The sequence below is a fragment of the Archocentrus centrarchus genome, chromosome 19, assembly GCF_007364275.1.
Source record: "Archocentrus centrarchus isolate MPI-CPG fArcCen1 chromosome 19, fArcCen1, whole genome shotgun sequence".
Classification (NCBI taxonomy): Eukaryota; Metazoa; Chordata; class Actinopteri; order Cichliformes; family Cichlidae; genus Archocentrus; species Archocentrus centrarchus.
In genome coordinates this window covers 11,529,804-11,544,760 of record NC_044364.1, presented here as the reverse complement: position 1 = coordinate 11,544,760, position 14,957 = coordinate 11,529,804, and the positions used below count along the sequence as shown (strand labels likewise).

Here is a 14,957-nt window from a genome sequence, read left to right as displayed (position 1 = left end):
TCTCCTAGACCTATGGTTGGACATATACAGTGACAACACACCTCACAATAACAGATGAATGAAGAAAAGATTGGGAAGCAAAGGTTGTGGGATCTTAAGTGGTAACATGTTTTATTTCTGTGCTTTTTTTTTTTTTAACCAGGGGGGCAAAAAATGTAGCACAAAAAAAGATCTGAGTAACAAAGGAAACTAGATTTTAAGCACACCACAAAGAAGCTTCTGCAGCACTGCTATAAACAATGCCACATCTAACGGGGGATAGACTACTGTGTCACGAAGCTCAGAGTGTGCAGATTTTCTTACAACAAAAGACTGGTTATGACCTCCTCAGTAATGAAGGTACATTAATCAGTTAATTCAATAATGTAGTTTGTGATGAAACTCTGCAGACTCTTGATACCTCATAACCATATAACTGTAAAAGAACAATGAATCTAACAGTTAACACATTTGCTCTCAGATCTACCAACTTACCCGACATATAAAAAACAATAACTACTTACTATCCAGGACAAAATTAGAACAAAAATTTCACAGCACATTCACATAGTTACACTCCTCGTTACAGATGTGAAACAGCTTTCAACATCCTACTCACTTTTGTCTGTCAGCAGTGGATAAGGGTGGGTAGAAGAGAATAAATGAAGATGATAAGAGGTGATGAACATTAGAAATAAATGATGAAGAATGATAAAATGGTCAAAGTTGTGAAAGATAAGAACTCCAGGCAATATTACAGAAACTTCTCTGAGTCTTAATTTAGCATTATCTACAATAAAACTGTAAGACGGGAATTTTTTCCCCCCCCATTTGGTATTATTGAAACAACTCCTAATTAACTTTAGGAATCCCGTCTTATGTCAGGATAACAGATCCTCAAAACTTAGTCCGTCATTGCTTATCAGCCTTTATCTGTTTCCTAGCATCCAATGCTACTTCTCTCATCTCAGTGAACTCAGTGATCATTAGTTTTTCCTCACAAAAATACTGAAATATACAAAGCACAGGGAAAAACAGGGACAACTTTAAGACATTTTGTCAGAAGTGTTAACATCTGTACAGAAATCGAAACATGGAAATTTACAAAAGCCCTTTTTTGGGTAAGATGGAAGTACAGGAACTGTAACAGTGTGATGTGTAAGTTAAGCCTCAGTCACACAGGCCTAGAGACTGGTTGGCAACCTGGCAACCTGTGGGAAAAACTGTAAAAGTAGTTGCTGGCTGTTGCCAAGTGCAGTCGATTGCAAATCAGCACTACACTAAAAAACTTTGGTTGCTAGCAGATTGCTGGTGTTGCCCTTAGTTTGCATGGAAGACATCGACTTGTCTGCAAGCGCCAACTACTCACTGACTGGTAGTGAAACTTGAAAAAGTGCAACACAAACTGGAAACAGAGAACATTCACCTTCAAATGGAAAATTGTGACTTTCTGGAGCAAACAGACAACATACTGTAAAAGATATACATAGCTTCAGGGTCTGAAAATTCAAGTAAACAAGGAAGTGCCTTAAACTTACATACTTTTTAAAGGCCACATGGGGACAATACCCGAGATTGCAAAAAGACTTCCTGTCCTATAGAAGTCTTTGGGAAATTGGCCCTCTGCCAGGACCTCTATAAACTTGAGTTTATGGTCTTGAGATTGACAAGTCAGTAGCCAATGAGCATGCAGTTTAATAGTCAGGTCATCATATCCAGTTTCAAAAGACCAAGATGGTGACAGAAAATGTATCTTGAGGACTCAAAACTGGACTTCAGAAACCAGTGATTGACGTCGTGGTAGCGACATCCATCTTTTAGACCATCTATGGCTGCAACCAACATGCTTCAAAAAGGTGTAATGTTTAAAAAAGGGCAAACAGTCTCTCTTTCTGGCATGCAAAGCACTTTTCACAGTTTCAGCTAGCAGTTGGTGAGTGTTTGCAGAAAAGTCGATGTCTTCTATGCAAACTGTGGGTGACTGTGGCAACCTGCCAGTAACCAAAGCAATCGCAAAGATGTTTTCAGTGCAGCATTGTAAACCTCTTTGCAACCACTCACCAACTGGTCAGAAAACCAGTGGGTTCCAAAGGGGCAGGTACCTTTAAAGATTTGGTCGCTGTTGCAGAAATGGGGACTGCATAAAGTATCCTCAGTACATATTGTCTAAGATTACAAATGGAAGCCTTTCAATAAAAACCTTTTTATACATTTTTTTTTTATGTTTTGATAGAAAAACAAGTAATTGTAAAATAACAGAAAAATCTTGAAGTATTAAAGAAGAAACGTTAAAGTGCAGAGTGTCCGTGTTAAAATGTTTAGTTTCAGTTTTTCCTTTTTAATTTGATTGTTTCTCATGCAAATAAAATCATATGGTATTATTTTGCCTTTTTTTTTTTTTGGCTTAAATTGTTCCTTTTTAAGCTCTTTTCTAATACTTGCTGGCCTGAAGTCATTAAAGAAACAGAGACAAAAACCTACACTGCCATGGAAATTAGGGGAAACATTCTGCAAATATGCACATTTGGACAAAACCACATTTAAAGGGTGTGGACTGATTCTACACATCTGGTTATTTAGCCAGCACAACAGATGACATATGGTGTATCACTTAATAATGTGACTATTAATTTAACATTAAAAAAAAACATGCTTCATTTAATGTGCTGCTAATAATAAGTTAAGAACATCTAATTTTTCACAGGTAATTGAAAACAGACATTAAAAGCTAAGTCTGTCAAGAGAACAGCCAAAGGTAATTACATTTAAAAAAGCCTTGAAAATCAGTCTGCTGAGCAGTTTGATAATGGGCTTTAATTATAAATGTGCAAACTTTTGCACTCTGCCAGGTTTTATGGCTTTTAGAGATTCAGTTCCTGCAAGAAGGCAGAGATGCAGAACATATATTAAGTGTATGTATCACAGGAGAAATCCTAGTAAACACAGACACACACACACACACACAAATATAGGAACCTCCCACTTGAGTTAAACATGAGCTGCAGTTTATCAATAGAAATAATTATTGCCTGCGGTGGTCTTTATAAATTACGGGCTGCGTTTATTTCAATTATCTCATATCCAAGTTCATTTCAGCACACATTTTTCAGAGAATCACTTGGGCTTTAGTCATCTCACATCCACATACATGCAATGACAAACACACACACACACACACACACACACACACACACACACACACACACACACACACACACACACACACACACACACACACACACACACACACACACACACACACACACACAATTGGAAATCCCTTGTTGTCATTAGGAGATAGCTCCGACTATCTTGCATATGAATTGCTCTCATGTTAATGGGAGTGGGGAGGCATATCAAGGACAGACAGGAAACCGGTGATGCATGTAATGCTGATAAGAATTCCTCTCAACTTCTTCTTAACGCTCCAGTAAGGAATTTTAAATGAACTATCTGTGTGCCTTCAGTGTATGTGTGCATGAGCAATCCAAAAAAACCCTTTCAGATAACTGTTAATATGGTGTCTGTACATACGGCTCTTATTGGAATCTTGTTTAACCGAATCAAATTTATCAAACTAGTAACAAGTGGGAATAAATTAAAGACAGTTTGCTATAAAACTGACAAAAACAAGGCTACATTGAGAAGATAAGCAATAAAACCCTTTAGTTCAGATAGTGAGTTGAGATAGAGGATATTTAAAAAAAAAAGAAAAAAAAAGCAAAAGCAATTTCACAATAATCACCTAAAAGCTTATTTGTATTGCTTCAATTTACTGTCAATGGCTCGTGACCATATGATTAAACAAATAAGTTACTTGCAAAGCAAACATGATAAAAAAAGAATCTGGCATGAAGGCCAATTTAGAAAAAGATAATTTTTAGATCTGATTGATTTAATTTAATGTACTTGCATTTAGCACTTTTCCAGTCTTACTCAAAGCACTTTAGACTGCAAAACACATTTTAAACCATACATTCACAAGGTATTTTTTTCCATGCACTTTCCATCCATTAGCCAATTTAGAATCACCTGTTAACCTAACATGCTTGTCTTTGGACTGTGGGAGGAAGCTGTGGCTGGTACAGGGGGACCTAAACTCCACACAGAAAGGCCACAGGTGGCGTTTCAACCAGTAAAATACTTGCTGTGAGGCGACAGTGCTAACAACTCCACCAGTGTACTGCCCAAACTTAAAAGTTTGACATTTATACAAATGCGTCATTAACCTCTTCCCTCCTGTTCTGGGTTTAGAATAGTGCCATTTTTCAAAGGTTACCAAGCATGGGACATTCACTGAGAAGGCCACCTATGAGTTTTATACCTAAAATGGATGTTGGATCTGTTGCATCAGATTTTAGTACAGCGGAATTTTTAGAACAGGCTCAACAACATCAGTGTCACTGACTCATTATTTGTTTTGCAATATTGACAAGGTTAATTGGCTAATCTAAATTGCCCATAGGTGTGAATGAGAGCATGAATGTGAGTGTGAAAGGTCGTCTGTCCCTCTGTGTTGGCCCTGCAACAGGCTGGCGACCTGTTCAGGGTGTACCCTGCCTCTCGCCCTATGACAGCTGGGATAGGCTCCAGCCCCCCCGCGACCCTTAACAGGATGTGCGGAAGCGAATGGATGGATGGATGGAATATTGACAATTTTGGATTATGTGAAAGTAAAGTTGTCAACATCTGATGGAGTTTTTTTTAATGGACCAATAATAAACAAAAGGAGACTTATTGTTTTCTTCCATGCAGCCTAACATTTTTCATTGTGGCCTCACAATTTTGCAGTCATTAATAACCAAATTTGGAGACTGAGATTAATATGTGTTTTACTTGTGAATACAATCAACGGAAAACTGGTAGGTTGCCCTCAAAGCGACTACTGCTCTATGCGCAGATTGGCTGACCTTCAGTTTGTCTTTTAAAAAGAAAGAACATTAGTATGCATTACAATATGTAAACTTGGAAAGAACGAGCTCAGTGTGACTGAACTGTGTGAAGATAACATTTCAGAGTTTATCTCTGTTAATGCATTCAAAACTCAGAGCTTTGTTTGGTGTTAGTTTGATGTGGGGGTTACAAGCTTGGCTTGATTAAGATTGTGTCATCTCTGCTTGTGTCACTTTCTTTGGCCTGAGGAAAATGTACAATGAAGGAAAGGCGATGCCTCCAGACTAAAAAGCCCAAAAAGCCCAAGGATATTATAATTCAGCCTATAAATCCTTGCAAAGGCTCTCACCTTAGGAGTGATTTGGGAAAGTTCAACAAAAGCAACTTGAGTGTGATGATAAATCAGCGAGCTCTACTTCAGTGAAAAGGGGTGTGTGTGAGTTACTGTCAAGAAATAGCTCAGGATGCTTTATTCAAACTGCAAAATTTATGACTGCATTTTTGTATGATTTGCTTAGTAATTAAAAAAAAATACTGACCAGACTTCTAGTTAAAGAAACAAGCTTCACAACAATCTGATAGAGACTGTTTTCCTGCCATGTTAGCATTTTTATTAGCTGGACATAAGGCTGGCTCAAGGCTTTCACCAATTAGTCTGATTGCGACTCTTTGCTGCCAGGCCTTTAAATATGGTTGTTCAACAAGTCTGTCAGTCATGCTGATATGTGTTGATTAGTGACCTGAAGAATCAACACAGTCAACTTTCCCGATAATGGCTGCAAGGTCCACTTACAAGATGCACACAGTAATGAAATACAGCAATGCAAAGGAGTTATAGGTTGTGAAATTGGGCTCCCAGTTCTGCATTTTGATTTCTTACACAACAGTGTGTGGTTCCTACAAAGATTTTGATTTCTGGTTACATTTGAAGTTTTTCACAGATTTTCAGATTTCAAATGATTTCCTTTACATGTATATTTGTATCAATGACAGTAGTTTGTCATTGGGATAATATGTAAATTATGCATTTGTAAATTGCAACTTTTTTGTAGGGAATCAAGAATGCATGTAGAGCTTCAGGAACATAGTTCATAGCAATATTGAAAATGTGTTGAAATAGTCTGCGCTATGGGCACCACAAATTTCAAAAAGCACCCACGCTGCCAGAGTCTGAAGCTCAACAGCCGTCAAAATGCGAGCTAACGACTGTGCTTTGGCTCATAAGTTTAAATGCCACTTTCACACTTCACTTACATGGCGTTGTCACCCAGCTCTTCATACAGGTTGTTGGCAGTGCCTCCCCCAGGTTTGCCTGTTGGCAGTGCCATCTGGATACGGGCTGTTTTGGCACACTCTGCTTGGCGCCTGGACACAGCAGAGAGGAAATGCAGAGTTAGTTATCTAAAGTCAAAGCAAAGCCATTTGAACCAACCTTTGAAAATAGTGCAGTAGGTAGAATCAAGCAGGAGGGCTTGTGCTCTAACATTCTACTTTTTCCAAAATGTCTCCTCTGTGGGTATATTCTATCAATATATTGTTATTAAAAAAAAAAAAAACCTGTCATCTCACTGTCCAGTGTGCTCTGCAGAGGAAATAACAGCATGTTCACCTGCACTTTGGTTCTGACTGAGTTATCTTAACTAAGGAACTGATTTCTGTCAGCTTTTCTACAGGGAATCATGAGTCATTGGGGATTAAGACTTCTGAATGCAGTAATCTTTGACCTTTTCTCTACTACCACAATAAGACTAACAGTTACATTTTCCATAAGGATGCATTTTCATCATACTGGTGATCCTTTAAGACAGGGATCCTCAAATCCAGGCCTCGAGGGCCGGTGTCCTGCAGCTTTTAGATGTGTCCCTGATCCAACACACCTGAGTCAAATATAGAAGTCATTAGCAGGACTCTGGAGAACTTGACTGTATACTGAGGAGGTAATTCAGCCATTTGATTCAGGTGTGTTGGATCAGAGACACATCTAAAAGCTGCAGGACACCGGCCCTCGAGGCCTGGATTTGAGGATCCCTGCTTTAAGATTTTCCCTGTGCCAATTGCTCTAAGACAGGGGTGTCCAAACTTGCGATTAGGAAATATCAGCATAGTGAAATGTTTAAAAAAAATAAAAGGAAAAAGATTGTGTAGCACTGTTACGCAGCATACTGTCATGCTTGTATTCTCAGATTCAGAAAAGCCTCACAGATTCTCCAGCACTCAAATATTACACTGCCCAGCCAAAAAACCAAAAACAACAACAACAACAAAAAAAAAATCCACCACCTGGAATTAACTAAGCAAAAGGTATGAGCCTTCTGTTGGATAATTACTGCAATGATTAATATGTTTTGGCTGGCATGTTATTTAACCCTAAGTAATGCAGTGAGTAGCTTCTTATTTCTTAAACTACCATGTTGGAAAACATGCCGTGGTTGAGGAAAAGATGTTACTCAATTTGATCAGGGTCAAACTGAACTGAAAACAGCTAAGGGGACTGATGAAACTACAAAAACTGGGTTAACAACTGCCCAGTGCATTATTAAAACCTGTACAGATAATTATAAACCATCATCTTTGAGGAAGAAATATGGTCAGAAAAAAATCTGGAATGATTAATTATTGGAGATAAGTTAAAGGCTTGGTGGAATCAAACTGGAAAAAAACCAACAGAAGACCTCAAGGCTACGTTTAATAGTGAAAGTAAGAGCATTTCCACACAGACGGTGTGAAGAGAACTCAAGGAACTGGGACTAAACTGCTGTGTAGCCTTAAGAAAACCACTTATTGGTGAGGCTAATGAGGAAAGAAAGGCTTCAGTTCACTAGGAAACAAAGATTGGACTCTGGAACAATGGAAAATTGTCATGTTTGATGAATTCAGATTTACTCTGTTCCAGAGAGATGTGCATCAGGGAAAGAAGAAAGGTGGATGAAGCCTATTGCCTATTTGTGGGGGTAGTGTTGTGATCTGGGGTTCTTTCATTTGTTTAGGTCTAAGTTCAGCAACGTTCTGTGGCTGAGGTCTGCCAGGTTTTTCCATCAAGTGATTTTTTTTCTTCCCAGATGGCACGGGGCTTATTCCAAGATGAGGACACCTTAACCCCACTGAGAATCTTTCGAATGTGCTGGAGAAGACTTTACACGCTCGTCCGACTCTCCCATCATCAGTGCAAAAAAAATTAACGCAACTCTGGATGGAAATAAATGTTGTGACATTGCATAAGCCTGCTACAACAATGCCACAGTGAATCAGTGCCATCATCAAAATCTAAACGCAGTCCAAAGAAATATTAGTGTGCAACTTTTTTTTTTGGCAGGGTAGTGTAGTTTCATGAGCCATGAACAAACCTCTATTTCCTGCTGCGATACAACATGTTAAAGTCAGGTTTTACCTACTGTATGTCCCCAACTACTGAAGTGATAGTGTATGACAAATAAATCACAGTGTAAAGTAGTGAGAACTATGCACATTGACTCTGTATTGTGAATCACTCAACAGAATATAGTAAATGTTTGCAAACATCAGACACTGCTAAAATGAGTGCTTACAGTTTCATATTCTCACTTTAACTAAGAAGGTGGGAGTGCTATTGTTACCCACTCTACATAATCTTGATGTGCACTCCTACTCGACCATGCACGCACACACAGACGCACAAACGAAAACGCACACGCTCTAATAAAAGCATCTGCTTTGGACATTTACGTTCTGTGTTCTTCAGGATTCATTTGTTTGATAGTCTGCTGTCCTCTCCGTTTCATAGCTCTTTCTGATCTCATCTGTCTTATTGTACAATGAAAGTCAACAGATTAATCAAAGTGAAAGGTGTTTAAGACAGCCATGACATTAATATTTTATCTCGAGAAAATAAAAGCAGTACTCACTCTTTGAATCTGGTGGCGACAGATGCAGCAGATGAGAGAAAGAGAGAGAGATTAGTTATTATTTGAGCCATTAATCACAGTACTTCTTGTTAGCCAAGTTTACTTACTGCAATTTACAAGCAAAGTTGGACAATTGGTCTTCATTAAAGTAATTTAGCAAAAGATACTAGTGATTATCATGCTGATGATTGCTTTTATGTTTTTTCTGTCTTCATATTTCCTCTTGTTGTCTGTTATTTGTCTCTGTTTCTCAGCAGGATGAAAGGCTCTTTCCAAAATGCACTGATTTAATTCAGATGTGTGTGTGTGTGAAAAGGTTTGTGTGTGTTTGGGCGACAGATAAAATTAATAGCCTTTCACTGTGGTTAGCTAAACAAACTATTAGAATTGGCGCTCTGGGGGCAGGCTGCCATGCTGAATAATCTAGGGAACTGACTGGCCCAGGTGATGATAAACAGTGGAAAAAGAGAGACTGTCAGTTCTGCTCGACTGCCTACATGCTCTTGAAAGAAATTGATAAGTTTTCTATATGGGTTGTTATCTTTATTACACTAGAAGCCAAATCCTCCGTTCATACTGATTAGTTTTGAACACCTAAATGCATACATTATAATTTTAGTCGAGCCAAATTTATGCTGATAACTTAACTTCATGCACACATTTTCCAGTCATCACATGATTGTGCATGAAGTGAAACCATCAGCATTAAAAAGAAAACATCACAAAGTTCTTCAAAAGACTTAACACACTGTGCAAAAGTCTTGAGCCACACCTAATTTCCTTATATTGTGCTAGAAAAATGGGGGGAAATAGTAGTGATTTATTTTAGCTTGTGCAAACATAAATGTGAATTCAGTGTACATATAAGACAAAAACAGATTTTGTATAACTAAGCTTGAAAGTCCATATTTGGTATGGCCACCTTTCTTGTCATTTAAACAGTCCTCAGGAAGAGTTGAAGGACATTCAGGCTGCTCTTTGGATGTTGGCTGCCTTCTTTTCTGTTGATCCCACACTGCTTCAAAAATGCTGAGATCTGGGTTCTGGGGAGGCCAATCCATGACTGATAGTGTTTCTACCCAGGAATGCTTCCAATGCATTGACAGTGTGTTTGGGATCACTGTCGTGCTGAAAAAGTTGGCTTACTTCAGCCTTTTCTCCCTATTCCCCTTCCTTGAGACCTTTTCTGAGGAGGTTTTGGTGAACAGTAGATTGATCAAATTTGTTTTTAGTTTAGTTTCTTTTTTTTGGGGGGGGGGGGGGGGGGGGGGGGTAATTCATTTGTTGATAACAGGAATTATAGGGAGTATCAGCTTTATTCTTTAAACACAAGCTCATTATAGATGGGTCCTGTAGCTTAATGCACATAAATTGTACTTACTGTTTGTAGGTGATAATGACAATCAGTATGGCAGGTACACAGCAGATAATGATAATGACTGCCAGAGCCAACAGCGCCCCCTCTGTGTAGCCTACAGTCTGCACAGCTTTCTTCACACTGGTAACCACTTCAGGGGTTCGGATTTCCAAAATTCGGCCACCAGGAGGGAGAAGAGGCTGAAACTCTTTATTGATGTCCAAGAGTTTACCATCAAGAAACCTTTGGTTAAAGATACACAGTGTAACTGAGAACAGGGATATTTGACAACACACTGAGGCTATATCAATAAGCACAAGTGGTATCAAGATTATGTGTTATCGTGTGGTGATGAAGTCTCACAGCTAAAGCCCATACTTGGCACACCTCACATAGACCGCATATAAAACAGTTGTAGCCTCTGGGACCTCACATATTAGTTTGTGAAACCTTTGACTGCGTATTTTGGTTTTTCCATTCTTCTTTTTTTTTTTTTAACTGGACATTATATTTTCTACATAATCTATGGATTCACACCTCACTCTCCTGGGTAAAAGCCTTCTCCTTAAAACACTAGGCCAATGAGTTACTTTCTCTTTAAGCTACTCACCTGATTCTGTCTAAAAAGGCTTAAGTCCCATGCCATAGGCTAGATTATCTGAAGCCTAAAAACAGAGCCCAGAAGAGGTGAAGGACCTTCACTTCTTCTGGGTTTGAATTACAGTAGACTGAGAGATTAGTATAGATTGAAACATACAATCACATAAAAAGAAAGTACACCCTTTTGAAATGTTAAGGTTTTATGTATTAGGACACAATAATAAAAAAATTTGCCCCTTAGTAGGTCTTAAAATTAGGTAAATACAACCTCAGGTGAACAACAACACATGACATATTATGCAATTTCATTATTTATTTAACACAAACTAAGCCAAAATGCATAAACATTGTGTGAAAAACAAAGTACACCCTTACTGCATCCGGAGGAATTAAGAGCGTAAGTAGCAGCCAGACTCTGCTAATCGAATGAACTTGATAAATTGATCATCAGCCTGTGTGTGCAGCTCTGTAAGAGCCGGTAAGTTTTGGCAGTTTGCTGGTCAGGAGCATTCAGCTATGTGTTAACACACTCACATTAGAAGCAGTTGTTGCTGCCCATCAATCTAGGAAGGGTTATAAGGCCATTTCCAAACAATTTAAAGTCTATCATTCTACAGTGAGAAAGCTTATTTACAAGGGCAAAACATTAAAGAGATAGTTGCCAGTCTCCCAAGAGTGGTCAACAAATTCACCCCAAGGTCAGACTGTGCAATGCTCAGAGAAATTGCAAAAAACTCAAAAGCTACATCTTAGACTACAGGCCTCAGTTACCATGTTAAAAGACTGAAAAAGTATGGCTTGTTTGGAAGGGTTGCCAGAAGAAAGCTTCTTTTCTCTATACAGAACATAGCAACAGATTTAGCTTTTCAAAGTTGCATCTGAACAAACCACAAGACTTCTGGAGCAATGTCCTTTGGACAGAGAAGACCAGAGCGTAGACATCCAGCCATAATGCACAGAGCCATCTACATTGCATCTACACAACCTGAGCACCTTGCACTCACTGAGTCAACCAAAAATTCTAATGTATACCAAAGTATTCTAGAGTCAAATATTACACAATTTAAGCTTAGCCTGAATTGGGTCACAAAGCAGGCCATTGATCCCAAACATAGCAGCAAATATACAACAGAATGACTGGGAAAAAAAAAAAAAAAAAAAAAAGAAAGAATCAAGGTGCTGGAATCACCCAGTCAAATTTCAGACCTCATCCTGATTGAAATATGGCAGGAGTATAAGCGAGCTGTGAATAAATAAATGCCTGTAAACTGAAGCACGGTTGTAAATAAGAGCAGAGCAAAATTCCCTCACAATATATGAGAGATTGATAAACTCATACAAAAACCAGTTACTTCAAGTTCTACAAGCTGTTGGGTCATGTTGGGTGTATTTAATATTTCACACACTGTTTCTGCATTTTTTTCTTATTTTTGTTAAATAATGTCACATGTCATGTGTGTTTGGTCATTTGTAGTTGGCACTGCACTTTTCATGGACTTGTCAGTAAAGTTCTTACTTGTAGAGCTCCTGTCTTGCTACAGCTCTATTAGTCAGTGGGTCGATTGCATAAATCATGAGGTCTGATTTGGTGTAGTCTTCCTGCTCCATCCCATCCCCGTGGCGATGAGGCCCGATGGTTTCCACAACAACCCTTGCTCCCGGTATCTGTTCCTGGACGTAACGCTCCAAAATGCTGAGGATTGAAGAGATTTGATTTTGATATACAGCATCAAACTGTTATAACCCCTTCAGTATTCCCAGAACGACACCCACAGATACAATGCCCAGAAAAATACAGCTTCATAGACATAAGCAAATACTCACAGACAAAGCCATCAGATTCTGGTCACACCACAAACACACACACACACACACACCAAATGGACACACCGCCACATGCACATTTTTTAAAAATCCTGTCAGCCCGGCGGACTCCTGCTGTGCAGTATTGATTTGTGTTCCCCCAGAAACACCTGCTCACAGCAGGAACACTAACTCATGTGTGTCTGCATGTGCACGTGGGTGTGAATCAGACAGAAAATATGACAAGTGCTTTAAAACATCATTATCAAATTATACTGTATTTGCATGGCAAAACAAAGCGCCAGTCCAGCACCAGCTGTGCAGAGTATTTGCTGCTTGGTACAGAAAGGCCCACTGCTGAATGTGTATATAAAATACCATATCATACAGTGACGGATGCATTTTTTATTTTGCTTGATGGTCTTCATATAAAAGAAAACACATTTAGTATTTCACCTTTTAGCTGCCGCTAATGTGGCGATAAGGTCATTTCTCCGGGGTTCAAGCCCCGGGTGTTTTGAATATAGCAAGTGATATTTTAAAGAATGTGGGCTTCAGGGGAGAGAGGGTAGGGGGCAGATTACAAAGGAGAAAAAGGGTAGCATAGGTAACAAAGAAAGGTAATGTTAAAATCACTCTCGACAAAAGAGAAAGCAATACAAAAGCTGTTCAGTACTGAGAAAAAATTTGAGCTGCCCCTTATTTCTTTATATTTTGCATCCAAGGAGCCAGACTTTAATTTTTTTTCTTAAGAAATAAATCTCCAGGCTTTCTGAAGGTCATTCAGTCTTTTTATTTGGATATTGGTTGTTATTTTCAGCCCAGTTCTTGTACCTGACCATTTTCAAAAAAATGTTTTTTCTTTATTGTTTGTTAAGCCATAATACTGACCTATGAATCATTCAAGTATAAAAAGGTACCTAACTCAAAGGATGAACTAGCGCTGCGTCTACACATAGCAGAGAACTTAGTATTTTAATTTGTATCTTTAGATACTTTGTTACTAAATTATGTGTAAAAAGACATCATTGGTTTCTTTAGCTGAATCCACAAGAAACGCCAAAGATAGTTTGACAGACTTAAAACTGTATTTTTGCACCAACAAGGTGATTCTCAAAGAGCTGTTAGCTAAAAACTTGGTAAAAATTTGAGGAAACAGGACACCCCACCCCCCCCACCTACACAGATGAACAGTATCTTAAAGTCAAGTCCTCAAGAAATAGGGGGAAAAAAAATCCAGCAAAGACCCGACACAGGACCTAAGAGATGGATCTGGCCCTTTAGTTGATCCATCTACTCTTTGCTAAAGCCGCATCAGAAATTGTGTCAGTGGAAGGATGGCTGTCAAGAAGCCATTCTTAAGGATGGAAAAGAGGGAGAAAAGTCTGGACTATGACAAATTACAGAAGAAGTGGACTGAAACTCAGTGGCAACAAATTTTATGGAGTGTTCCAATCCAATTGTGAAATTTTTTTATTCGTCATCAATATGTATGGAGGTCAGGAAAGAGGTACAACAGTGTGTATGTCCACAGCCACCCGTAAAACACGGTGGAGGCTCAGTCATGGTTTGGGGCTGCATTGTTGGGGATTGTGCCAGAACTGATGGAATGTCTGATTGGCAGCAGCTTTATTTTTCAGCATGAAAATGATCCTAAACACACTGCCAAATGCAGGAAAAGCATACCTGGATGAAAAGACACACAATGGAACACCATCAGTCATGGACTGGCCGCCCCAGAGCCTGGACCTCAGTGTTTTTGAAGCAGTGTGGGATCTTCAAAAGAAGAGCTTTGAATGTCCTTCAAAAAGCCTGGAAAACTATTCCCGAAGACTATACTTTAAAAAAATGACCAGGACGCTGCCTAAGAGAGTTCAGGCTGTGTTGAAGGATAAAGGCAGTCACACTTTCAGGCTATTTAGATTCATAAAGAACAGCACTATTACACAGTACTGTATCAAAACCAGAACATCTTGACTTTAATTAACAATTAACAATTGCAACTGTGCTCTGTAACTGTGGCTTATCTGTTAGTGGTGGTCTGCATGTCTCTAATATAGACATTGTGTTCTAATTTAACAAAACACTTTAATTTTTATTCTTACAAGGACATTCTAGGACATCATTATAATAAGAGCAGATCTACCTTCATAGACAAGACTGTTTATGCTCTTTAACTACTCTTGTTGAAAACCCCATGTGACAATTAGAGTTTAAATTCCCCCTGTGGAGACACACCCGAGCTAAATCAATACAGGGGCTTCAAACTGTTCAAACTAGAAATATAAATGTAATTTCAATACTAAATGACTTAAAGAAAAATACACAGTCTTTCATAAACTATTACAGGCTTGTAACAGGGATATCTTGATGTGCTCCTCAGTTTTGTTAAACTGCTACTTAACATGTCTAAAAGTATTTTACTCTTGTGGGTATTTATCTTG

The 14,957-nt window shown here is 38.7% G+C and overlaps 1 protein-coding gene across 1 annotated transcript in view; it reads right to left on the bottom strand.

The window, feature by feature from the left end:
• Positions 1 to 14,957, bottom strand: part of LOC115798232 (protocadherin-15-like) — a 215,335-nt gene that overhangs the window by 26,306 nt on the left and 174,072 nt on the right. Inside the window, exons 32-35 of the mRNA XM_030755001.1 lie at positions 12,227 to 12,403; positions 10,135 to 10,353; positions 8,754 to 8,762; positions 6,127 to 6,237 (exon numbers count right to left, since the gene is read on the bottom strand). Of these exons, the coding sequence (XP_030610861.1) occupies positions 6,127 to 6,237; positions 8,754 to 8,762; positions 10,135 to 10,353; positions 12,227 to 12,403 (516 nt within the window). The remainder of the gene's footprint in view (positions 1 to 6,126; positions 6,238 to 8,753; positions 8,763 to 10,134; positions 10,354 to 12,226; positions 12,404 to 14,957) is intronic.